The sequence below is a fragment of the Diabrotica virgifera genome, chromosome 4, assembly GCF_917563875.1.
Source record: "Diabrotica virgifera virgifera chromosome 4, PGI_DIABVI_V3a".
Lineage (NCBI taxonomy): Eukaryota > Metazoa > Arthropoda > Insecta > Coleoptera > Chrysomelidae > Diabrotica > Diabrotica virgifera.
This window is the reverse complement of record NC_065446.1, coordinates 172,338,935-172,365,265: the sequence shown is the minus strand read 5'-3', so window position 1 is coordinate 172,365,265 and position 26,331 is coordinate 172,338,935. Positions and strand designations below refer to the sequence as shown.

Here is a 26,331-nt window from a genome sequence, read left to right as displayed (position 1 = left end):
AAAATTCATGTTTTATAACCGTTTTTCATGAATAAAAACAAAGAGATTCGCGTCGGAAAGACCTATATAAACCCAATAACGAATGAGTTATTGCTCTTTAAAGGGTGGTTATTTTCGAAGAACCTCGAAATGGAGAACCTTAAATTTCAAATAACTCGAATGTGGTGCAATTTTTTGGGAAAGGTTAACAGACATCTTTTAAAGTTCAAAACCCTTTCAAATGAGCTCTGACAAAAGTTTTCTTACATAAGAACTGACTTACTTATGACGAAAATAAAGTCGCTCCCTGCTTTTTTTTAAATGTACCTAATGTATTATCCTGGTAAACCTGCCAGGGTATAAAGATGAATAAATAGAATATGTTTGATTCAAGACCTTTTCTTGTGATCATTTTGTCGCATGTTGTCTGCCCCCTATGATGACAGGTTATGTCACCACCAGGCTCATGTCATGTTGGTTGCCTAACAGTGGCACCACATATATTACATCCTCCCTCTTATAGATCTAAGCGTTCAGGGGGTTTTACAGAGCGACCCGACCTAGTAGTTTTAAGTGATGGTTCATAGACTGGCTCCACAAGAGGCAATCCATGAACACTCTCTTTCTGGTTTCTACAAGACTCTCTTCGCTCAGTGGGCAAGATATTCAATTCACACTGGGGCGGGTCACTTGAATCAGGATTGAACAGACTACATTGTTTAGTATCATGTTCAGAAGCTGTTTTGAACACATTTAGTGATTTTCTTAAATCTACTCTGTTGCGTCTGACTGTGTCTCCATTTTCATTTAAAACCATATAGGACCTTGGTGTCCCATGTTGGCTAACTATTTGACCTGGTTCCCACTTCTTCTGAACATGATTGTAAACTGTAACATCAGTATTATTTGTTAACGGTGGTAAATCTTGGGCACTTCTATTATAATACTTATTATATGTATTGCGCCTATGTTGCAGTTTCTCAAGCACATTTTCACATAACTTAGGTTGCAATAACTCTAAACTGATAGGTATTTTAGTTTTACAAATCCGGCTCATTAACAATTGAGCCTTGAGAGGTGTGTTACGGTATTGAAGTAATGAGATTTCAACATCACCTTCTTGAACTGATTTCTTAATTATATTTTTTGCTATTCCTACTCCTTTCTCAGCGAGACCATTGGAGCGTGGATAATTCGGGCTTCTAGTGATGATTTTGAAATTCCACTCTCTTGCAAAATTTTTACAATACAAACTATCAAATGTTATATTATCACATGTTATACAATCTGGTGAACCAAACACAGAGAAAACTCTTCCTAATACCCCAATAACAGCTTTGGAACATTTATTTTTTATCAAATGCAGATCTAACCAATTTGAAAATGAATCAAATATAACTAGGTAGCTATTTCCAGCATATGTAAAAATATCTAGGCCTAGGCGTTCCCAAGGGCGCTCAGCAATTGGGTACAGTTACAGAGTTTCTTTCTGTTGCTTGTGTGCATTCGACTCACATGTTCTGCATGCATTGATGTGATGTTCAATGTCAGAATTAATACCTGGCCAATATATCTGTCTCGCACAAGCTTTGCATTTTTCAATGCCAATGTGACCCTCATGCAGAAATTTCAACATTTCTAAACGCAGTGACTGGGGCACTATGACTTTATCAGACAGACATCAATAATAGTCCATCTATGGAAATAAGGCTCTCTTTCACTTTGAAATAATGTCGTAGAGACTCTGGTACTTCCTGTTTACTCTCTGGCCATCCATTAATGCAGAACTCAATTACTGCTTTTAGATATTCATCTTTCTGTGTCTCATTTGCAAACTGTACTTTCCTTTCTTTAGACATGGGGATATTCTTTACTACTGCATGCACCGCATATTCAAATTCATTGTCACTTTTAAATCCTTTTTCTGAGAGGAATGCACGAGAAAGTGTGTCCGCAATATACAAATATTTTCCAGGTCTGTATGAGACCATTAAATCATAGTCAAGTAATCTTAAATCCATTCTTTGATATCTTGGAGATATCCGTGCTAAATCCTTTTTAAATATGGCTTCTAGTGGTTTGTGATCAGAGTGAACTATGACCTTCAGTCCGTATCTAAAATAATCAAATTTTTGAATGGCAAAGACAATCGCTAGTATTTCTTTTTCAATTTGAGCATATTTTTGTTCTGTTTTAGATACACTTCCAGATGCACATGCCGCCCATCTTGCAAGAAGCATGCACCCAGTCCATCCTTTGACGCATCAGTTTCAATTTCAATTTCTTTTTTAGAGTTAAAATATCTCAGTACTGGTGATGTTGTCAATAAGTGTTTAAGCTGGAACAGAGACTGTTCATGGGTGTTATCCCATTCCCATGTAACATCAGGCCTTGTGAGATCACGTAATGGGGCTGTTACCTTTGACATGTTGGGCACAAACTTACCCAAGTACTTCGCCATGCCTAAAATTCTCAATAAGCCTTTTTTATCACTAGGCCTAAGCAATTCTGAAATTGCTCTAACATAGTTTTTGTTGGATTCAACTCCACTTTTTGAATAAATTTGTCCCAAAAACTTTACTGATTTTAGTTTAAATTGAACTTTGGAACTATTAAATTTAATATTGTATTCTAGTGCTCGTTCTAGGACCAATTTTAGGTTCTGATCATGCTCTTGTTCATTTGAGCCTGTCACAATAAGATCATCAAAGTAAAGTCCCACTCCATCTAAATCTCCAAAGTTTTTTCTCTGAAAAACTTCTGGTGCTGAGCAAATTCCAAACGGTAACCTAACAAATCGGTACCGCCCAAATGGGGTTCCGAAAGCGGTGTAATCAGCACTTGATCATCTATCCTGACTTGAAAATAGCCATCTTTCATATCTAAGACACGCAACTTTGTCACGCAACTTGACTGCAATTTTTTCAGCTGTAGGTATTAAAAAGTGTTCTCGTTGTATAGCATTATTTAAACGTTGAGGATCCAGACACAACCTTAAATCGCCATTTTTCTTTTCAACTATTACTAATGGGTTCAGCCACTCAGTTGGTTTTTCTATTTTTTCAATGACACCTTGATCTTCAAGTTGTTTTAATTTATGTCTGAGTCTATCATGAAGTGATATAGGTACCCTCCTGGGGGCTGAACATATGGTTTAGCATTGCTTTTTAAGGTTATGTGGTACTCAGTAGGAAATTCTCCCAAACCATCAAAAACTGAATTATACTGCTTTTTTACGTTATCTAACGAACTAAAAACAACATCCACACCCTGTCCTACATAAGCTAACCGTTTTATTAATTTTAGTTCTAAACACCCTTGTAGCCCTAATAAGGGTATTTGGTTATCTAAATCAACAACAATAAATTTAATAATACTTTCACACTTATTAGCTTTGCATAGTAACTTAATCTCTCCACAAGGTTTAATTTTTAAATCTGGACTACCATAAGATAACAGGGTTACTGATGTTCTCTTTAGTTTATTATAAATAATAACACATATTATGGCAAATAATATGGCCAAACACTTACTTCAGCACCCGTGTCTAGTTTAAATTCTACATGACTGTGTCCTATGTTTATCTTTTGCTTCCAAACACTTTCACTTTTTCTACATGTTGAATCTACTGAATCTACTACATTTATTGAACTTAGGAAATGTACATCACATACACTATCACTGTCACTACTGTTGTCTTCTTTCTCTACCAAGTGCACATTTTTTTGTTTCCAGCCTCTATTCTTTTCTTTCTTCTTTTCATCATGTTTACATACTGCAGCAAAGTGATTTGGCTTTTGGCATTTGGCACAACTTTTACCAATCGCTGGACAATTTGCATTTTTCTTGTGTTTGTATCCACATCTATGGTAACTGCTCTGGTTCAAATTAGGTGTTGACGATGATGATGGCTTACTTCTCAATGCATTAACCCCTAGTTCGCTTTGAAGAGCTTTGAACTTAAATCGTTGAAATATTAAATTAGCAGTCGGCGAGCAGTAATCTTCGAATTTCTTTATGATTGATTCTAGTTTTTTCTCTTCCTCTTCTGTGTATGTAAAGCTATTGTGAAGGTCTAGTCCTTCATCGCACACAAGGTTCAAGAATACGGCTATCTTCTGAGCTTCTGGCTTATCCAGCAATCCTGTGGCTGTCAAGAATAACTCAAACTTTTGTGAACATCTTTTCCAGTTTGCCGCTATATTTCCATCTAGGGTCAACGGTTCAGGAGGTCGACACAAATTCTCCATATTAGTCACAAAATAGAATCACAAAATGTATAAAACTAGTAGACTATTTAGCCCGAATAAACATTTGAAACCAAGTAATATCCTGGTAAACCTGCCAGGGTATAAAGATGAATAAATAGGATGTGTTTGATTCAAGACCTTTTATTGTGATTATTTTCATGACACATTCACATGTTGACTGCCCCCTATGATGACAGGTTATATCACCACCAGGCTCATGTCATGTTGGTTGCCTAACAGTGGCACCACATATACCTGGCGAGATAAAACACATACTTTTTATCTAGCATCATTCTCTTCCACGCATGAAACTCATGCATAGGCGTAACCAGGATGATCCTAAGGGGGGGTTACAACCACTGGAAAGGGGGGGTTTACAACTACTGGAAAGTCTCTGAGGGGTATGGTGTTAAGCGTATAGAGCTCAAAGTCCATCCCAATGGGGGGGGTTACAACCCCCAAAACCGCCCCTGGTTACGCTTATGAACTCATGACAAACCAGCTGCCGTTTGTTATTAAGTAAAAACACATGTTATTTTTATGAACCATCTAGACTCAGTGCATTGAAAAGAGATAGGTACAAAAAAAGACGATTCGGTATGTTTTCATATTTTAAGCACAATTTGTTTGACGTTTCTGCTTTGTTAATTTTGTGGCTGTCAGTCAGTTGAATTTTTTGCGATTTTTGTCGAATTTTTGCGTTTTGAAGTTTCTTTATATTACACAAACAGTTGTTTTCACAACTAATTTTATATTGGGCTTTGAAATTTTCAGGTAAGTAATTATATTTTGGCAATTAATATTTAAAACATACAGAGCTAACGTCATTCACACAGTAAAGAAATGATTGTGTTTAGGTTTCCGTCAAAGTGAATAAAATAACAAAAATAAAATATGTTATTGAATTTTTTTATAAATTGTTTTTTATTTATTAATCAATAATAATAAAAGAATTTATTAAGCTACTTCAAATGTAGCTGTAACTCTGCACAAAAATTTTGAAGCAAAACTTATATTTAAGATTCTAGATATTATTTGATAACGTCAAATTTTATAATAAACCCCGTAATCGGAACAGTAGCCACTTTCTGTCACTTGTTGCGTGAAATAGATTTCCGACTTATGTCGTATGCTTTAAATTATGACGCACGGGTAAAGACTCGCGGACTCAACTGTATTACACCTAACAATAATTAAACCCTCGTCATTACAATCTTAATAGAAATGAATAGCTTCCTACTTGCAGTTAACTTTATTTAGGTATAATTAATACGATTCATGTGATTTGACCGGTTTTGAATGCTTAGTTTAGAAAAATAGTTTAATTACAAATACATAATAGTAATTTAATTTTTCTTAAATAAATCTAAAAATATTCATTATATGAAAAAATGTTTCAAATATTAATTGTAACTAGGATTTTTTACTGAAAATTTTGATTTTTTTGTTTATATAAATATCATGAATACTTTAAGGTTTATTTAAGAAAAATGCACTTTTTTTAAATTATCAAAATGTCATTTTAGATTTAATCAACTATTTTTTCTAAACTAAGCATTTCAAACCAGTTAAATTACATGAATTGTATCAATTATACCTAAATAAAGTTAATTTCAAGTGAGAAGCTATTCATTTGTATTAGGATTGTAATGACGAGGGTTTAAATTGTTACATTTCAAAAAAAGCAAGGAGCGACTTTATTTTCGTCATAAGTCAGTCAGCCCTTATGCAAAAAACTTTTATCAGAGCTCATTTGAAAGGCTTTTTAACAAACTTTAAAAGATGTCTGTTAAGTATTCCCAAAAAATTGCACCACATTCGAGTTATTTGAGATTGAAGGTTCTCCATTTCGAGGTTCTTCGAAAATAACCATCCTTTAAAGAGCAATAACTGATTCGTTATTGGGTTTACATAGGTCTTTCCAACACGGATCTCTTTATATTTTTATTAGCTACAATTTTGTTCTTAATGATTTTTTCTATTAAATTAAATTTTTTTGTATTATTTATGAAAAACTGTTATAAAACGTGAGTTTTTCAATGAAAAATGCATAGTTTCAATCAAAGTATCAACTTTGCAAAAAAATTTATAGAACAAAATTTACTCAGAATTGATCAATCTATCGACTTCCATAGTTATTTTGATTGAAAAAATGTTCATTTCCTAAATGGGATTGTTTTCACCCCCAGGGCAAAAGCCCCCTTCGGCGTAGGGTAGATTTGGACGAAGGTTATAAATACTACCTAAATCCAAATTTTCAAGGAAATCGACCTTAATTCTCAAAATTCCACGAGAAAATGGCCGTTGATTGGATGGACTAAATACAATTCGGAGGAATATGTCCAGTATTATTTTTCAAATCAATTTTCCTGACGTTTAAACACATACAGGGTTGCGAAAAAGTCTGGCAACACGGTAATTTCTCGGAAATCGCTAGAACGATTTTTATAAATTTTGGTGGGTACTAATGCGGTCGATATTATAGTGGTAATTACATTGTTGTCAAATCTTCCGGTTTTCTGGAAATCTAATGAACTTATTATTTTTCATGTAATATTCCCTATACCTAAAGGCCATAATTTCGGAAATATTGCTACTTTATTAAAAATTTTTTAACAAATTATAAAAATCAATTTTTTTCTGCCCGGGTAGACATTATTTTAGGCTCTTTGGATCATTGGGAACAAAAAAGGTCTTTTTTAATTTTCCTCTAAAGTTAATCGTTTCGTAGTTATAAACAATTTAAAACTGAAAAAAAAAATGGAAAAATAACGATTTTATAGGTTCAAAAACACAAGCAAAAAATATTATTTTTGAAACTATGAAGTGCTTAAATTCAAGTTCAAAGCTTATTTTATCAGTTACTGATAAGTAATTTGGTCTTATTTTATTTTAAAACATTGTTTTTTAGTTGTTAATGCAGCCCGATCGCCCGTCCTCACATAATGCGCGTCATTAATCATTAAAAACAAGCTGAAAATGCGAGCATTATCATAACGAAAACTTTGTTTATTTACGTATTTAAATTCATAATATGGAAAATTTCTATTATGAAAAGTTGTTTAGTATTAAATGCTATGTTTTAATATGCAATTATATCCTAATTTAAATATTGTGAACTATAAAGGTACTCTACTCTCGAGCGAAATTCATATTTTTTGACATACCTCGAATAAAATTGATAAAATTTGATATATGATGATTGCATCTTAGATTTTAGACCATGCAGATATTTTTATGAAGAATAACTTTTCTTCGTAAAATTAATAATAAAAGAGTTATGAATGAAAATAATATTGGTATTCGTAATTTGAGAAAAAATTTCAAATATTTTTTTTATCTTTAGAAGGATGTACAAGTAATTGCATATTAGAACATAGTTTTTAACTCCAAACAACTTTTTATAATAACACTTTTCAATATTGTGAAAAATAAAGACACTTTAATCTTGATCGAACTTCATATTTTTTGACATACTTCGTATAATATAGATTTGATATCTAATAAAAATAAATAAATACAAAATAAACAGTTTTCCTTGAAAATAGTGAAGTGTAATTTAACATTACATTAACATAAATAAATAAAATTTGTTTATCTGACATTTCAATTTTATGTTGACGTTTAGTTGCCTCAAACGAAAACAAAGTAGAGTTGGAAGAAAATGACAATTTAAAGGAGGCTTGTGACGTCACAATGACGACTTTGAGGTCGGATATCTCGAAGATGGTTAGAGATAGCGAAATGCCGTTTTCAGATTTGGATTCAGAAGACAAAACTACATGGGAATCCATCGCTAGGTGGCCTCTAGATATTTCAGGAGCGGCAACGCAATAACACACACACTTTTGCTAATTTATAAACGAAAAGTTTTCGTTGAAAATGTTTTAAAATAAAATACGGACAAATTGCTTATTGGTAACTCATAAAATAAGCTTTGGTCTTGAATTTTTACTTGTGTTTTTGAACCTAGATAATCGTCATTTTTCCATTTTTTTCAGTTTTAAATTGTTTATAACTTGGAAAACGATTAACTTTAGAATAAAATTAAAAAATACCTTTTTTGTTCCCAATGATCCAATGAACCTAAAAAAATGTCTACCCGGGCCTAAAAAATTTATTTTTATAATTTGTTAAATTTTTTTTAATAAATATAGCAATAACTCCGTAATTATGGCACTTAGGTATAGGGAATATAACATAAAAAATAATCAGTAAGGATTTTAAAACGCAAAAAATATGCAGGGTGTTTCATTTGAAATAAGAAAGTTCATTAGATTTTCAGAAAAACGGAAGATTTGACAACAACGTAATTACCACTATAATATCAGCCGCATTTGAAGACCCTTACCCACCAAAATTTATAAAAATCGTTCTAGCGGTTTCCGAGAAATTAGCGTGTTGCCAGACTTTTTCGCAACCCTGTATAAAAGAAATGGATAATACGGATGGGGTGCACCATTGTTTATGTAAGAATCTAGGCACCGTCTTACAAGTGTTAATCAAATGGAAGTAAAACAAGTATATTATTTATAGTCAAGACAACTGTAGAGCAGAAATATATTGTAATAAAGTTGATGATGCACTTTTAGATAGCTTGAAAACTGAAATTAAAGAGGAGCCTGATAGAGAAAGTACCCAAGATACGTTTGATGACTCAGACTTAAATGAATACTCGTTAAAAATTGAAATAGAAGAAAATGAAACTAAATTTATGCCATATGAAGAAAAACAAATGAACGAAAAAGGTAAGTGTATTAATATATGAGTTGATCATGATGTGATTGGTCCTTAGTTCATAAATGACTTTATATTAAAATGTATTTTATTTCACTACATATTGACTCTGTTTGTATATTCGAATGGTAAACGAACCTAATAATAAATAATAACAAAATTTCTGACCAGCGTGAATCATAATGAACACAACACAATAATACAATAATCATCAATAGGGAACTTGCATAAAATTTTAAATTCGAAAAAAATGTTATAAATCACAACAGAACAGAATTTAAAACATGTATCAAAGATAAAAAAGTTTTGTTTGGCTTTCGTTTGGCCCCTAAAGACGATTAAAAATTCAAATTATTCCAGCCAGTCCAAAACGCTTGTTGACATCATCTGTTTATATGTTTACATTCTTCCAACAAAGTAAACAGAATTTTAAATTAGACGTTATAAACGTCAGTATAAAATACAGTTATGTGACGTTACAAGTGTTTTTGATCGTTTGAACTATTCATAGAAAACTTGTACTTTTACAAAATGGTTTTATTTTCCGTAGTAAACCTTTCCTTTCCTCCAATAACTATATCGAACTCCAATGTCAACAAACTGGTATATATTATTACAATGACATACCTACGATAAATGTTAATAGAATATAAATATTTTTCCTTTATTCCGCGACGAGGTATACCCAAGTAGGTGGATGCCAATAAACTAAAGAAGAATAAGAAGAATATACCTAATTATAACCATAAACGGAACCATATAGTTAAACTGTGTGACGTCACGGGTCGTTTGAACTATTTTAAAATACAGAAGACTTTAAATTTGTACTTCTAAGTTATTATGAGTTTTTGAAGCGTAAAATTTTGGAAATCTCATTTTTATACAAAACTGAACATTATTATGTAATAAAAAAAATGTGCAAGTTCCCTATTCTTGGTACTTGCCTATTTATACACACATTGGAAAAGTATAGGGATATTAAATTATAGTGGTCGTGGTCGTTTAATTTCAATTGAATTTGTACAGTTGCTCATCTCATACATTTTTATGAGTAAAAAATATCAGCAAAAGTCAAAAGTGATAACGAATATTTGTTAAGTTTTTAACAGGAAAGGAAAAAACTAGATTTTATACTGCAGTAACTATTCTGCTGGTTTGGATTTTGTTCATGTTATAATAGTCCATGTGGTGAGACGGCTCCCGTCTGAAAAACATTTCTAATTCGGTTTCTCTGCGGATTCATATTGAAAAATGTCCCCTTTAAACAAATCTGAAGGGTGCCGGACGGAATTTTTGGGCAGAAATTGCTTAAACAATTTTTTAAACAAATACATAAGATCACCTTTTATTGCTCCAAAAAATATATTTTTAGGTTTTTTGGGTCATTCTAAACAAGAAAGATATCTTGTGATTTTTCTCAAAAATTGACAGTTTTCGAGTTATAGGCAATTTAAAATCTAAAAAAATGCGAAAATACGCATTTTCGAGGCTTAAAAACTCATATTTAAATTAGTATTTTTAAGGGTGCCAATAACTTGGATTAAAGTTTAAACATTCCTTTTCAAGATTCCGAAGAGTGATCGGGTCTAACTTCAATTTAGACCGTAGTTTTTTAATTGTTAATTATGCATGTCCATCCAATTTTTTGGTTGGCGCGCTCTATTTCAAAAATCTCCTATTTTCCTCCGAAAAATATTTTTTCTAGATTCTTTGGGACATTCTAAATAAAATAAGTTTCTTGATATTTTTCTCAAAAGTTACTAGTTTTAAAAGCGATTTAAAATGCGAAAAAATGTTTTCTTGTCATTTTATAGCCCATGTCTCACCACATGGACTATAAAGTTCTGTTTACTTAGTGCATTGACAGTATTGTTTTTTATAATGGAACGACGTCACTTAACTTTGGATGAGATGAACAGGGCTGTAGGCCTTCTTCAATGTGGCATGCAGCAAACTAATGTAGCTGAGCGCATGGGAATCTTCCAAAGTGTTACAAGTCAATTATGGCGGCGTTTTTGTGTCACTAAAAGTCCAGCCGAGTGCCATTAGGCCCGCGCTAGAACTGCAGCTCAAGACAGATTTTTAGTTTTAATCTCTAGAAGTGATCTTATGGTTATCAACGAACAATTACAGCACCTGAATTGGTTAGCGACTTGCAGCGGGCACACCAACTAACCATAGGTCATGATACTGTAAGAAATCATCTCCACAGTCGAATGCCATTGAGATGTCCACCTATCCCCAGATGCAATCGCGCTGCAATATTAGTAGTCCATGTGGTGAGACCGCTCCCGTCTGGAAAAATTTCTGATTCGGTTTCTTTGTGGATTCCTATTCAAAAATGTTCCCTTTAAACAAATATAAAGGGTGTCGGGCGGAATTTTTGGGCAGAAATTTTTTAAACAATGTATTTAAACAAATACAAAATATCACGTATTTTTGCTCCATAACATATATTTTTAAGCAGATTGATAGCAGTTGCCGCTAGGGCATCCCTGCCATTTCGTTCGTTGCAATCCGTGACTGCACGCCGGGGTTTGTCCTAGTTGGGTCAGAGAGAGCAGCATATGTGCCTCCTGATGAGAGACTAATAAGTTTCGAAACCGGTAGAGGTGCTTGCTGCACTCTCTGATTGAACTGGAATGATGATGCGGCTGTAGTTTCGTGTTGCAACGAAATTGAAAATGGTTATTCGTTTTTGATATATTTTTAAGTTTCGTGGGTCATTCTAAACAAGAAAAGTATCTTGTAAATTTTCTCAAAAATTGATAATTTTCGAGTTATAATCGATTTAAAATCTGAAAAATGCGAAAATACGCATTTTCGAGGAAAACTCATATTTAAATTAGTATTTTTGAGGTTGCCATATACTTAATTGAAGTTTGAACATTCAGCTTCAAGATTCTGAAGAGTGATCGCGTCTAACCTTAATTTAAATCGTTGTTTTTTAATTGTTAAATATGCATGTCCATCCGATTTTTTTGCCGGTGCGGCGCGCTCTATTCCAAAAATCTCCTATTTTCCTCCGAAAAATATTTTTTATAGACTCTTTGGGAAATTCTAAATAAAAAAAGTTTCTTGGCATTTTTCTCAAAAGTTAATATGTAGTTTTAAAGTTACAAGCGATTTAAAAAACCGAAAATACGTTTTTTTGTCATTTTTCGGATTTTAAATCGCTTATAACTTTAAAACTATTAACTTTTGAGAAAAATGTCACGAAACTTATTTTATTTAGAATATCCCAAAGAATCTAGAAAAAATATTTTTCGGAGGAAAATAGGAGATTTTTGAAATAGAGCGCGCCGCACCGGCAAAAAAATCTGATAAACATGCATATTTAACAATTAAAAAACAACGGTATAAATTAAAGTTAGACGCGATCACTCTTCTGAATCTTGAAGACGAATGTTTAACCTTCAAATAGTATCTGGCAACCTAAAAAATACTAATTTAAATATGAGTTTTTAAGCCTCGAAAATCCGTATTTTCGCATTTTGCAGATTTTAAATCGCTTATAACTCGAAAACTATCAATTTTTGAGAAAAATTACAAAATCCCTTTCTTGTTTAGAATGACCCAAAAAACCTAAAAATATTTATTTCAGAGCAAAAAAAGGTGATCTTTTGTATTTGGTTAAAAAAATTGCTTAAAAAATTTCTGCCCAAAAATTCCGCCCGGCACCCTTCAGATTTGTTTAAAGAGGACATTTTTGAATAGAAATCCACAAAGAAACCGAATCAGAAATTTTTTCAGACGGGAGCGGTCTCACAACATGGACTATAGAGTGGTGTCAAGAATATCAAAACTGGGACGCAAATGATTGGGCTATAGTTTTATTCTACAACGAATCTAGATTTGGATTTCATCCAGATTCTCATGAAGTACGAGGGTAGAGACGATCTGGAAATCTAGAAGAACACTTAAAACATGTCCAGGACGTTTACACATACAGATGTGGTACTCCGACACAATTGGGAAAATTTCATTTGTCACAAAAGTCTCTTTTCTATCATTTCCACATGCCTTCCGTAGGCGTCGGCATGACAATAGGTCGTAGCTTTTTCCAAATTGTCGTACATGTTGAACGTATACGTTAAAAAAATGCATTTTCTCGCCTTCCCATGGAGCAATTTTCTTCATTCTTTTTTTGTTCCCTACTAACGCATTATTAAATGTCAAAGTTGCTTTTGTTTTGTTATAATAGATTAATTTATTTATAATAAAAGAAAACTACATATTTTTTCCACTTGTAGACTTTTTTAGATACACTTACTACAAGGGTACCTTTTAACGTTAAAAATACAAATATTCTCATTTGAAAGCTATATAATTATTTAAACAATCTTTATTTAAACAATTTAAAAAATTGTTATAATAAATTAATTTATTAAAACAAAACAAAAGCAACTTTGACCTTTAATAATGCGTTAGTTAAATGGCTCTACTCGAATTACTTGAGAACAAAAAAGAATGAAGAAAATTGCTCCATGGGAAGCCGAGAAAATGCATTTTTTTAACGTATACTGATTTTGAACTTTGAGATTCCATTTTCTCCAACCTAATTTTACTTTATCGTACTACATACGTAGTATAATAGATAAAGTTATAGGATCGTGCAAAAAAAAATTTCAGATTTCACTTTTTTTTTCGACGTTTTGAGTCCCCCTGAGTCTAAAAAGCAAATAAAAAAAAAACATTCAGAAGTATGTACGTATGTACGTACGTATGTCGCCACCGCGCAGCAAAAACTACTGGACCGATTTCGATGAAATTCGGTATGAGTAAGTTTAAGAGAATTTTGTCGAGAAACTAAGCTTTAAAAAAACCTCTCAAAGGGGGGCCGAAATGGGGGGGGGGCTATTTGGGGCCCATTTTTGCAAATTTTGACCGAAACGAATGAAATTTAACTCAAAGTTAGCTCATCGATAGGTAAATATAACTACGGAATTTGACATTTCCAAATTCAAAATGGCGGCCAATATGGCGGACCGCCCACCCGATACATTTCCTTGCCTATCTAAAAACTTGTTTAAGATAAGTTTAATTTGAAAAAGTCGTTATATAGCCTAAAGATGGGGCTATAAGGAGAATATCGTTTTTCAGAAAAAGTTATGGGTTGCCTATATTTAAGGGGTCAAAATTTGACATAACTTTGAACTAGATTTTCTTAAAAATGGCTCCAAGGAATTTGTTTATTTTTTTATATATTTTTGATATCCTATCGGTAAATTGAATGACGGTAGTCAGAATTTTAAACTCCTCATAGGAGGGTAGTTATGAATTTTTTATAAAAAAATGTTCAAAAGCCCGTAACTTCCTCTGTAATAGAAACTAAAATTTGAAATTTGGCAGACATATATGGTACTTTATTATTATCTATTACAATTTATCTTTATATCACAATAAATTTTACCCAAAATATGGCTTCCGGTTGAACCTAAAATGAAAAAAAATCTTAATTTTTTAGATCCGCCCTGTATATTTTTACATATTTTGAAAGAATGCAAAATTACCTTTCCAATGATATAAAAGTCGTTGCTGTAGCTCAAAACTCAAAAAGTTAGAGTAAATAGAAATTTTGCTATAATCTTGTGTGTGTCCTCTCTCACGCGATCATAGCAGAGCATTATTATGGGGCAGTCAATGAGGGTATTTGGCTCCGAATTCCATCCTACTACATCGATGTACTTGATATTTTCACAGTATGTAGAAAGTAGCTAAAGACACAAAATCTACCCTATATACTATGGCTCTTTTATCTTGAGGCGGTTCCCACCCCTTCAAGGGAGTGGAAAATTTGTTGGTCAAAATAACCACGGAAATGGCTAGAGAACATATTTGTAAGCAAAAACTGGTCTATACTTTTTTTTTGAGAATTCAATACTTTTTGAGTTATGCGTAGTTGAAAACTGGCCATTTTCATTGAAAAATGACACCTTTTCGGACGGTTTTTTGTGAATACCTTAAAAACTATGCATCGAACTAAAAACACTATATAAAACATTTTTTAGATTATAAATAACAGAGAGATTCGTTCCTTCGTAAATCTTCTATTTTTAATACAAAAAGAGATATGGTAGGTGAAAAGAGTTTGTTTTTTGGTGCTTGATCAAATTGGTGTATTTAACTTGAAATAACAGAAGAACGGTAGGTTTTAGGTGTATAATGCTACCAACGCCTTTTGTAGTGTTTGAAAAGGCCTTTAAAACGAGCACCGTTAAATGTCGGTTACATTCAAGCTAAGCGAGATATGGTGCAAAAAAATATATGACTAATGTACTTTAAGGAAAAATACGTAGGTACATACATAATAAGTACATATATTTAACCCCTCATCCACCAGAATTTAAATGCATCGTTTTTCTTCTGCAATACCTTTTAATATAGTGTTATTTCTACTTTCAACAAGTTGGACGGATTTAAAATGAAAGGTTTTTGAAAAAAAATAAGATCAAATTATAGAGCGCATTTTTAAATTTTCTTAAAAATTTTCCTTTTTCTCCATGTAATTTGAAAATAAAAATGTTCTACCCCCGAGAAGTGGTGGGAACCGCCCCCATGATAAAAGCGCCATAGTATATAGGATAGACTTTGAATTAGGAGATTGGGCTACTCCCAAAATTGCTTTAAAATCGATGCAGTAGGATAGAATTCGGAGGTAATATCTTGTTCTTACTCTCGCGCATTGACTGGCGTAATAGAAATAGAATGAAAATGCAAATATTGTAAACTATTAATTTTTCTGAAAAATGAGCTAATTTGAAATGAAAGTATGACTAATATTCTATTGATTTATGCAATAATTTATAGTATGTCCCCGAAATATGGCATCGAACATTTTCTCAAATGCATGAATTAATGATGCGTAGATAGTGATGTAAAAAAACGTGTTTTTTTTTTTAATTCTAAAAAAAAACGAAAAAAAAAACAATAAAAAACGTGTTTTTTTTGTTTTTAATTGTTTTTTATTAGTTTCTCAACGTAATATTAACAATATCAATATTAGGAGTTGTTTGTAAGCCTAAAAATCACCCAATATTTCAATATTATATCCAAAACATCTAGAAACTCAGTGTTTGACGTTCCTTTTTAAAAAATATTGAAACATTAAACCCTTACTGCCTTTATCTATTATTTTTTTACGTCGTTGCTTTTGGGGAATCACCGAAATTTAGCAGGACGCTCGTATTCGTTGGCGCTGAGAAAACCGGGGAATTACCGATTAGCTTTTGCAGGTGTTCTGTTGTTATTTTGTGATTTACTTGCCTTGTGCCGGAAATATTTGTGTTTAGTGCTTATTTAAATAACTATATATATAATAATATTTAGTGCTAAATTTAACAAGTCTGAAATCGTTTACTGCCGAGGATGTTGCCCTTACAAAGGCCATCCGACAAAGCCACATATTATCTGCGTGGGTAAAGGAAAAAAAAACGAATTAAAAATAAGTTGCAGTCTTAAACTCCCAGTGCCTACCAGATGGGGATCATTAGTTCTTTGTCTACAATCATTGCTTGCTAACAAACAAATAATAAAAAGGATGGCTATCAATGAAGAAGTTGAAAAGACAGTAAGCAAACACCCATCTTTAAAAAAATGCTCTAAGCGATATATTTTGGGACCGGGTACAAGGATACATTATGCTTCTGGAACCAATTGCTAACACAATTACCTCTGTAGAAGGTGACACACCAACGATTTCAAAATGTCTGCATTTATTTAAAAAAATGGTTAACACCTCATTAGAAAATGTCACTAAAAGTCCATTGTTATCCAAAGAGGAAGCAGATACAAGGGCAATTTTTGAAAATCGGAAGAAGTTTGCTATTTATAGTGTTCATTTTGTAGCTAACCTTTTGGATCCAAAATATCGTGGCTGCGAACTTAGCTCAGATGAGATGGTAATTTTTTTTAGGTTATAGTGGGTTTTAGTTATATTTCTATTAATTTTTTTATTTAATGTAGACTGATGCGACAGAAGTCATATACAAGGTAGCACAGAAGATGCCAGATGTCGATGAAGCAGCCGTCTTAGCTGACGTTGTCAATTTTATTGCAAAAGAAGGACTATTCAAAAAGGCTTTTCTATGGAATGAGGACACAATTGCAGCTATCCTAGCTTCACAGTCAATCCTGCATTAGAATCTGAACCGGAACCAATGATAATATCCAATTCAGATCAGTCGGAGTCTGTCTTTGAAAGTGATGAAGAGGAAGCTTCAGAGTCTGAAGAAAATGCAGATAGCGACGGGACGGATCAGTGTTCATTTAAGGGATTCGGTTAATTAATTGAACCTTTTCAATCATTAAGACGTTGTTTTTTTTATTTGATAAATTTTTATTACTTATTTTTGCTTTGATTTTGCAAGTTAACGAATAAACTCTTCTTATTTTGTTTATACCCATGGTCTTTTTATTTAAAGGATTTATACGAAATTAATTATGAAACGAAATAATACTTATTTTGTTATAAAATTATACAGAATATTATATTTATTATATGTTTTTGTCATTAAATAAACTGTACCCACTTAAAAAATCAAAATAAAAAAAAAACGAAAAAAAAACAAAAAAAACGAAGGCTTCGTTTTTTTTTGCAATAAAAAACGGTTTTTTAAAAAAAAAACGGTACCGTTTTTTATTGGTTAAATCACTATGCGTAGAACCATAAAATATTTTCAAGTATACAAGGTATCTCTAAAATATCAAAATAACGAGTAACTTTGTTATTTTAATAGAATGCCAGTATCTAGTACGATATCGATAATAGATCGGTACGATAAAGTTCTCGGGCGGCCCTTCCGTCCAGCGTTTTTGATCGGAATTTTGCTATTTTTAATATCGATAGTTGTTATTATAATAATATATGTTATGAGTATTTGAAAGATATGAAAGATATGAATTATTTTATTTCTTATACATCATAATTATTGTGGTTATTATAGCGACCGTAAGTTTTAATTGACAATTCAATTGTTGCTAAACTATGAATTCAATTTCCATCGGCTTCTGGAATTATGATCTATACGAAAACGGCTTTTATATTACCAGGTTATTTAATTATTGATAAACAATTACTTACCTAAAATTTTAGTTGAAAATTAAATATTTTGTTGGAGAAACCCGCATTTTTCGGGGAAAATTTTCGTCGAAGTAAATCGGGAAAAACACGTCTCTATGCAGAATTTAATTACGGTGAATTTTTATATGAGTGTTTTTGGTGTAAAGTTAAAATCTTTGGAGTTATAGAGCAAAAATTGAAAAAAAACACGATTTTCGGGCGCCATTTTGTTTATAAAAAAAGAAGCACACTATCTGCGGACTTTGCATACCTATATTATTAATATATAGAATCATATGATTCGATTCCAGCAATAAAATTGCTGGTAAATAACTTTTCCTTGTATTTTGCTAATTAGCCCAGAGTATATTCCCAATACCCAAATGCCATAATTTCGGAGTTGTTGCTACATTTAATAAAAAAAAGTGACAAATTATAAATATCAATTTTTTCGGCCTGGGTATACATTATTTTAGGGTCTTTGGATCATTGGTAACAAAAAAGATCTTTTGTAATTTTTCTCTAAAGTTAATCGTTTTCGAGTTATAAACAATTTAAAACTGAAAAAATTCCAAAAATGACAATTTTCAAGGCTCAAAAACACAAGTAAAAAATATTAACTACGAAGTGCCTAAATTCAATTTCAAACCGTATTTTATCAGCTACCGATAAGTAATTTGGGCTTATTTTCTTTTAAAACATTGTTTTTTAGTTGTTAATGCCCGTCTTCTTATATGCGCTTCATTGACAATTAAAAAACAATGTTTTAGAATAAAAGGTGCCAAACATTTTTATGGGGAGCTGATATAAGAAGGTTTGAGCTTGAATTTAGGTACTTCGTAATTTCTAAAATTATATTTTTTGAACGTGTTTTTTAAACCTTAAAAATTTCCATTTTTCGTTTTTTTTTTCAGTTTTTAATTGTTTATAACTCGAAAACGATTAACTTTAGAGAAAAATTACAAAAGACATTTTCCACAATCTATTCCCAATGATCCAAAGAACCTAAAATAATGTCTACCCCGGCCGAAAAAATTGATTTTTATAATTTGTTTAAATTTTTTTTAATAAATGTAGCAATAACTTCGAAATTATGGCATTTAGGTATATATAGCGTATAGAGAATATAACATGAAAAATAATCAGTATTTCTTAAGGACCTCAAAACGTAAAAAATATATAGGGTGTTCCATTTGAAATAAGAAAGTTCATTAGATCTTACAACAATGTAATTACCACTATAATATCGGCCGCATTCGAAAACCCTTACCCACCAAAATCTATAAAAAATTGTGCAAGCCGTTTCCGAGATATATATATATATATATATATATATATATATATATATATACCGGTCACTCTAGTATAGAGTATAGGTCCGCATAATTCCTCTTCATTATCCTTTATAGATTTTCGTGGTTTTTTGCTTTTTCTGTAATCTGTTTCCATTCTTTCCTATTCTGTATTTTTTCTCTCCAGCCTGTAATTTCCATATTGGATATATCCTCTCGCAGTTGGTCTTCCCATCTTATCTTCGGTCTTCCTCTAGGTCTGTTTATTACTGGCGTCCAATTTGTTATCTGCCTAATTAGTGCATCTGCTTCTCTTCGTTGGATGTGGCCAAACCATTTTAGCCTTTGTGCTTTAATGAATCTCACTATATCTTCTCCTTCCATTAGATTTCTTATTTCGTGATTCATCAGAATTCGTATTTCTCCTTGATCTGTTTCGATTGGGCCATGTATTCTTCTAATAATTTTTCTTTCTATTATTCTCAGTTTTTCTTCATCTTTTTTTGTAAGGCACATTGCTTCTGCTCCATAAGTGATTACTGGTCTAATTGCCGCTCTATATATCTTTGTCTTTGTTTTCTTGCTTAGGTTTTTATCTTTAAGTAACTTGTGGTATTTCCAGAATGCCCTATTCCCTGCTTTAACTCTTTCATTTATCTCTATGCTTCTTCTGTTTTGACCATCTACTATCACTCCTAAGTATTTAAAGCAGTCAACCCTTTGGAATACATTATCACTTATTCTTATCTCTTTTATTCTATTTACTTGGTCTTGATTTCTCGTACTTATTAAGTATTTTGTTTTTTTCTGATTAATTATTAACCCCCTGATTTTTGCCTCTCTTGTCAATGTTAGCAGTGCATCTTCTAGACTTCTCTTGTCACGGGCTATCAACCCTAGGTCGTCTGCATACCCTATTATTTGTGTAGAACTTTGGATTATTGTCTTTTTTGTTAGCCCTGTGTTTCTAATTACTCCCTCCAAGGCTATATTAAAGAGCGTTGTCGATAGGCTGTCACCTTGTCTTACCCCGTGTTCTATGTTGATATTCTTCGTTTCACCATCCACTGTTTTGACCTTTGCTATTGTGTCCATCATTGTCATTCTGGTCAATCTTATTAATTTTGCAGGTATATTCATATTTTTCATTTCTTTTAATAGCTGTTTTCTGCAGATGCTGTCGAAAGCCTGCTGGAAATCAATAAACAATATGTGCAATTCTATGCCATGTTCGTAACTTTTTTCGATTGTTTGCGTTAAAACGTGGATTGCATCAATTGTTGATCTCCCTTTTCTAAATCCCTGTTGATATGGTCCTAAGTTTTTTTCTGTGTATCTGGTTAGCCGATTTCTTATAATTGTTGTCATGATCTTATATGTTGTATTTAATAGCGTAATTGCTCTATAATTGCTGCAAAGCGTTGGGTCTCCTTTTTTAAAAACTGGTATAATGAGTCCTTTCTTCCATTCTTCAGGCATGTATTCCCTTTCCCATATACTGACCATTAATTTATATATACGGTTTAGAAGGTCATCTCCTCCATTTGCAATAAGTTCATTGTTAATCTCATCTGGTCCTGGAGTTTTGTCAGATTTTAGTTGTTTTACTACTTCTTATAAATTCTTGGTAGGTAGGTGCATCTTCTTCTTCATCTCGGTTATCTGTTATATCTTCTTTTTCTGTGTCGATTGCTTGGTTGCTTGTATTTATATCTTAAAAATGATTTTCCCAATCTTTTTTGCTTATTTTGCTGGTCACTTTGTTACCATTATAGTGTTGTTTTATATATTCAAACAATTTTTTGTTGTCTCTATTATTTGTTTCAATCTCTTGCATCTGATCTGAGATCCATATCTCTTTCTTTCTTTTATAAAGTTTGGCCGCTTCTCTCTTTTCTTTCTGGTATTGTTCTCTTTCCTCTTGTCCGCTATTTTCAAGCCATTTGTTTCCTGCCAGCGTTTTCAGTTGACTTTGGTATCGACATTCTTCGTCAAACCATTCTTTAGTTTTTTTATTTTCTTGAGGTCCTATGGTTTGCTCCGCAGCCTCTATGATGCTCATTTTTATATTTTTCCATTCCTCTTCTACGTTCGTGCCATCATACCTCTTTAGTTTTTGTACTAATTCCTCTGAATACTCTTGTTTTGTTTGTTGCACTTTTAATTTGGTTAAGTTCCACTTCCTTCTTTTTCCTACTTTGTTATTAGCTTTGATGATTTTCATCTTCATTTTGGCTATTAAGAGTATGTGGTCAGTGTCAGCGTTTGCTCCTCTAAAGGATCTCACATCTTGTATTATCTTTGTCCATTTTTTCGAAATCAAAACATGATCTATTTGGTTGCCATCTGATCTCCCTGGTAACATCCAGGTTATCTTGTGTTCCCTTTTATGAATAAATTTCGTACTGACGATGTAGGTATTTGTTGCTGCTGCCAGATTGCAAACTTTTGCCCCGTTATCGTTTGTGACATTGTGGGTCGTTTCTTTACCTGCTACATTTTGGTTGTAGCTCTCTTTTCCCACTTGCGCGTTAAAATCTCCCAGTATTGTTAAGATATCGTTCCTAGGAATATTTTCGCAGGTTTCTTCTAAAAGTTCATAGAATTCCATTTTATCTTGTTGGTCTGCTTCCTCGGTAGGTGCGTAGCAGTTAACTAAAGATATATTGGCTTGTTTATTTTCGATTCTGATGTAGGAGATTCTTCCATTAATAGCTTTGAAATGTATAACTTTTTCTCTCATTCTTTTGCTCACCATAAAAGCTGTTCCATTTTTTCCCTGTTTGTCTTCTCCTGAGTAATACATAGTAAAGTTTTTCTTCTTAACTGTTCCTTCATTTTTCCATCGTATCTCCTGTAGTGCTAGTATTTCTAGTTCGTATTTTTCCATTTCTAAAGCAATTTCCTGCATTTTTCCTACTTTTAGCATTGTCTGGATATTCCATGATCCAATTTTAATGGGTTTAGCTCTTTTATTCATGTTAATTTTATTCCTCTTTTTCTTGTACATTGTTTTATTATTATCATTATCCATTTCCTTAGCCGGGTCTGTTTCCACTATCCTTCGGTTTGATTCTTTAAGTTTTTTGGATTTTCTCTGTTGTTTCCAGTACACTTCAGCTTTAAGTCTTTTATTATGTTATTCCATTCCCAAAGTTGATCGTCTATCCATAATTTTTTGAAGCCCATCTTCACTTTCTTCCCTGATTCCTTTTCCACCTCTGCTCTTTTCTTTACTTGCCTGTGTATTCTTCGTTCTTCATAGGTTCTTTGTTCGTCGATAAATATTTTTGTACCTTTGAGGATTTTCTTTTGTTCCATTATTTTCTTTTTATCTTGTATATTTTCCAATTTTGCTATTATGAACGGCTGTGAATTTCTTGGTCTAATTATCTCTGTTTGTTCTATTTTAGCTTCAACGTTGAGTTTTATTTTTAGTAAATTTTCTAGATCTTCTTTTACATTTTCTTCTCCTATTTTAATTCCCCTGACTATTAGGTTTTTCTCAATTTTCTTTTTCTCCTCTCGTTCCGTTCTATCCTCTAGGTCGCTTAGTCTTTTTGGCACTGCCTCCTTAAATTTTAGTTTGCTTAGCGTTTCCATTTCTTCTCGCACTTCTTTAATTTCAGCTTTCATTTGTTTATTTTCTGCTCTTATTTCACTCATTTCTTGCTTTAGTAGCATATTTTCTCTTTTCAGCTCCTGGTTTTGATTTCTTAATTCTTTAAGCTCTTCTTGGGTTCCATCCAATTTTTGCTCTATCCTCGTATCCCTTGTTTCCATTCTGTCCAATTTTTCTCGCAAATCTTTTATGAATTTTGATACTATTTGATATACTAAATATATTTTTTTACACACGTTTAATTTGGCTGTCTGCGGTAAGTGCAAAAATCCGATTCAACCTCGCGGAGATTTTTGCCCTTCTTAGACTGGCCTATTTAAAAGGGTATTTATTTCTTTCTTCCCCATTTCTTAGTGCTTTTTTCAGATTTGGCAACACCGCCAAAAATTGTTTAGCAGTTACCTTCTTATCGAATGCAATAATTGATTGTTTTGTTTATTTATAGCTAACCTTGTTTTTTTGACCAGCACTGGCTCTGCAGGTTTTATTCACTTAAAAATGTTTGTTTCACTCCGAATTTTGATTGTACACTTCGCTGTTGTCTTTAGATCATAGGCGTAACCAGGGGGGGGTTTTGGGGGTTGTAACCCCCCCCCCCATTGGGATGTACTTTCAGCTCTATACGCTTAACATCATATCCCTCAGATATTTCCAGTAGTTGTAACCCCCCCCCCCCTTTCAGGTAGATGTAACCCCCCCCCCCCCTTAGGATCATCCTGGTTACGCCTATGCTTTAGATACGACTTGGTATGGTGTTTAAATTTTATTTTCACCTCAGTTTTAAGAATTTTCGCGATTTATTCACAGTAAATTTCCGAACTTGTTTATCTAGCCAAGCAACGTTGCCAACCGGGCTTATTTTCTTTTAAAACATTGTTTTTTAGTTGTTAATGCAGCCCGATCGCCCGTCTTCTTTTATGCGCTTCATTGACAATTAAAAAACAATGTTTTAGAATAAAAGGTGCCAAAAATTTTTATGGGGAGCTGATATAAGAAGGTTTTGAGCTTGAATTGAGGTACTTCGTAATTTCTAAAATTATATTTTTTGAACGTGTTTTTTAAACCTTAAAAATTGCCATTTTTCGGTTTTTTTTCAGTTTTTAATTGTTTATAACTCGAAAACGATTAACTTTAGAGAAAAATTACAAAAGACATTTTCCACAATCTATTCCCAATGATCCAAAGAACCTAAAATAATGTCTACCCCGGCCGAAAAAATTGATTTTTATAATTTGTTTAAATTTTTTTTAATAAATGTAGCAATAACTTCAAAATTATGGCATTTAGGTATATATAGCGTATAGAGAATATAACATGAAAAATAATCAGTATTTCTTAAGGACCTCAAAACGTAAAAAATATATAGGGTGTTCCATTTGAAATAAGAAAGTTCATTAGATCTTACAACAATGTAATTACCGCTATAATATCGGCCGCATTCGAAAACCCTTATCCACCAAAATCTATAAAAAATTGTGCAAGCCGTTTCCGAGATAATTACATAAATAAAACTCACTCTGAATGCAGGGGTGGGCATAAGTCAGCTAACGCTGTAAAAATAGTGGGGAGGCGGCAACAATGCTTGCCTTGCCGAATAAGTGGGATAAGAGATGAGGAGTGTGGCACGTGTCGTTGTAAAGTATACTACTATAGAAGAACGAATTTGTCTGTTGACTTCGTATCTGCGTTATCATCCAGTTTACCGGACGATATTCAATGAATTCACCATGAACTGGCATGAACTATCCAAATAGACATGTTCCTACAAGATTACCAAACATTTGAAAACAATAATTCAAGAGGAATCCGATGCAATCCTCAACAACCCAGAATTCTTGGATAAAACCTGCAAAAGAGTAAATAAGCGGTGTCATAGCTGCATTGAGGAATGTAGTCTGCAGTTTGAACACAAAAACTAACTTTAGACCATAACTACTTTTGTATATAAATAATAAAAGCAATAAACTAGTTTTCTGTAGATTTAATAAACCATATACTCAAAATGAGCCAACAAAAATGAACTGAGAATAAACCAATTTAAAACTACAATAAGACAAATTTTCTATTAAGATTAATAATTAATTTTATATATTATACATCAGGGGCTCTCAAACTTTTTGAGTCATGTACCACCTACAGTTCTTTTTATTATTTTTGGTACCACCTATATTTTTAGATTGTAATATCAAGACTTACGAAGCACTACTATTTTAATTTTTTTTTGTGTCTTGTGTACCACAGCAAATAATGAGATGTACCACAAATTGAGAACCGCTGTTATATATTATTTATGATTATTATTAGTCTTATTTGATACTCTTATTAGATACTTTAAAACTAGTGACAAATGCTTAACAGTTTTAAAGTTCTGGCAGTATATCTACAAGGTAACTTTAAACCCGTTATCTTCTTATTTACCACAATAAAACCTTTATAAACCTTAAATAAAACTAAAATGTTTTTATTGTGCTACTTGGAATATGCTTGTCATACTTCTCTGAAAGTTTAGGTACTGTACTCCCTACTAAATTATGTTAGATAGACGTTTCTGGCTACTAGCAGAGACTGGCAAGTTTACTACATATTGTAGCGCAATTTTTCGATTCTCCAATACTTTCTATGTAAATAATATACTTTTCATTCGTAACGATATAAAGTCATTATTTTTTAAGATATTTGAAGTTAAAAATGAAGCGGCACTATTATTTTAATTAAAGTATTAATTATGTCGACGTTATTGTGTCATAGGATTGCAAATATTATGTAAATGAAATTTTAATCAATATTAACAAAAAAAAACATGATTTATATCGAAATTTAAATCACATTGAAGTGAAACTGAAATTTCGGGAACTAACACCTACAATAGGGAACTTGCACATTTTTTTTACATAATAATGTTCAGTTTTGTTTAAAAATAAGATTTCCAAAGTTTCACGCTTCAAAAACTCATAATAACTTAGAAGTAGTACAAATTTAAAATCTTCTGTGATTTAAAATACATAGTTCAAACGACCCGTGACGTCACATAGTTGTACTTTATTTATTAGGTTTATTCTTCTTCTTCTTGTTGTTTAGTTTATTGGCCTTCGCCTACTTGGGTATTTCGCCAACTCATCGTCGCGGTTTAAGGGAAAAATATTTATATTCTAATGCCGTTTATCGTATGTCATTGTAATAATATATACTAGTTTGTTGAGATTGCATTTTGATACAGTTTTTGAAGGAAAGGAAAGAAGGTTTACTTTGGAAAATAAAATAAAACATTATAAGTGTTGTTTAGTGCCATTTTGTAAAAGTACAAGTTTTCTATGTATTTAAAATAGTTCAAACGATCAAAAACACTTGTGACGTCACATAGCTCTATTTTCTACTGACGTTTATAATGTC

General features: G+C 32.3%; 2 protein-coding genes across 17 annotated transcripts in view; both read left to right on the top strand.

Moving 5' to 3' along the window:
• The window catches only part of LOC126883236 (zinc finger protein 83-like), a 139,782-nt gene that overhangs the window by 19,990 nt on the left and 93,461 nt on the right, over nt 1-26,331 (top strand). For 13 of the 16 annotated variants that reach the window (XR_007697581.1, XM_050648525.1, XM_050648517.1 and 10 more), the window contains exon 3: nt 8,804-8,977. Coding sequence is in view for 15 of the 16 variants with exons in the window: in XM_050648525.1 (XP_050504482.1) it covers nt 8,804-8,977 (174 nt within the window). In the remaining variant the exon portion in view is untranslated. The remainder of the gene's footprint in view (nt 1-8,803; nt 8,978-26,331) is intronic. The other 3 variants (XM_050648519.1, XM_050648530.1, XM_050648526.1) reach the window with 1 other exon arrangement.
• Nucleotides 15,893-17,367, top strand: LOC126883239 (uncharacterized). Its single transcript, XM_050648535.1, has 2 exons — nt 15,893-16,867; nt 16,932-17,367. Exons 1-2 carry the CDS (start codon nt 16,607-16,609, stop codon nt 17,106-17,108), a joined length of 438 nt encoding a protein of 145 aa, XP_050504492.1. The 5' UTR covers nt 15,893-16,606; the 3' UTR covers nt 17,109-17,367.

What these genes read in the sequence shown, in the direction of transcription:
- LOC126883239 (XM_050648535.1), top strand. Translation starts at nt 16,607, where the DNA reads ATGCTTCTGGAACCAATTGCTAACACAATTACCTCTGTAGAAGGTGAC. An exon ending in AACTTAGCTCAGATGAGATG is followed by an intron (nt 16,868 to 16,931) that starts GTAATTTTTTTT and finishes TATTTAATGTAG; the next exon opens with ACTGATGCGACAGAAGTCAT.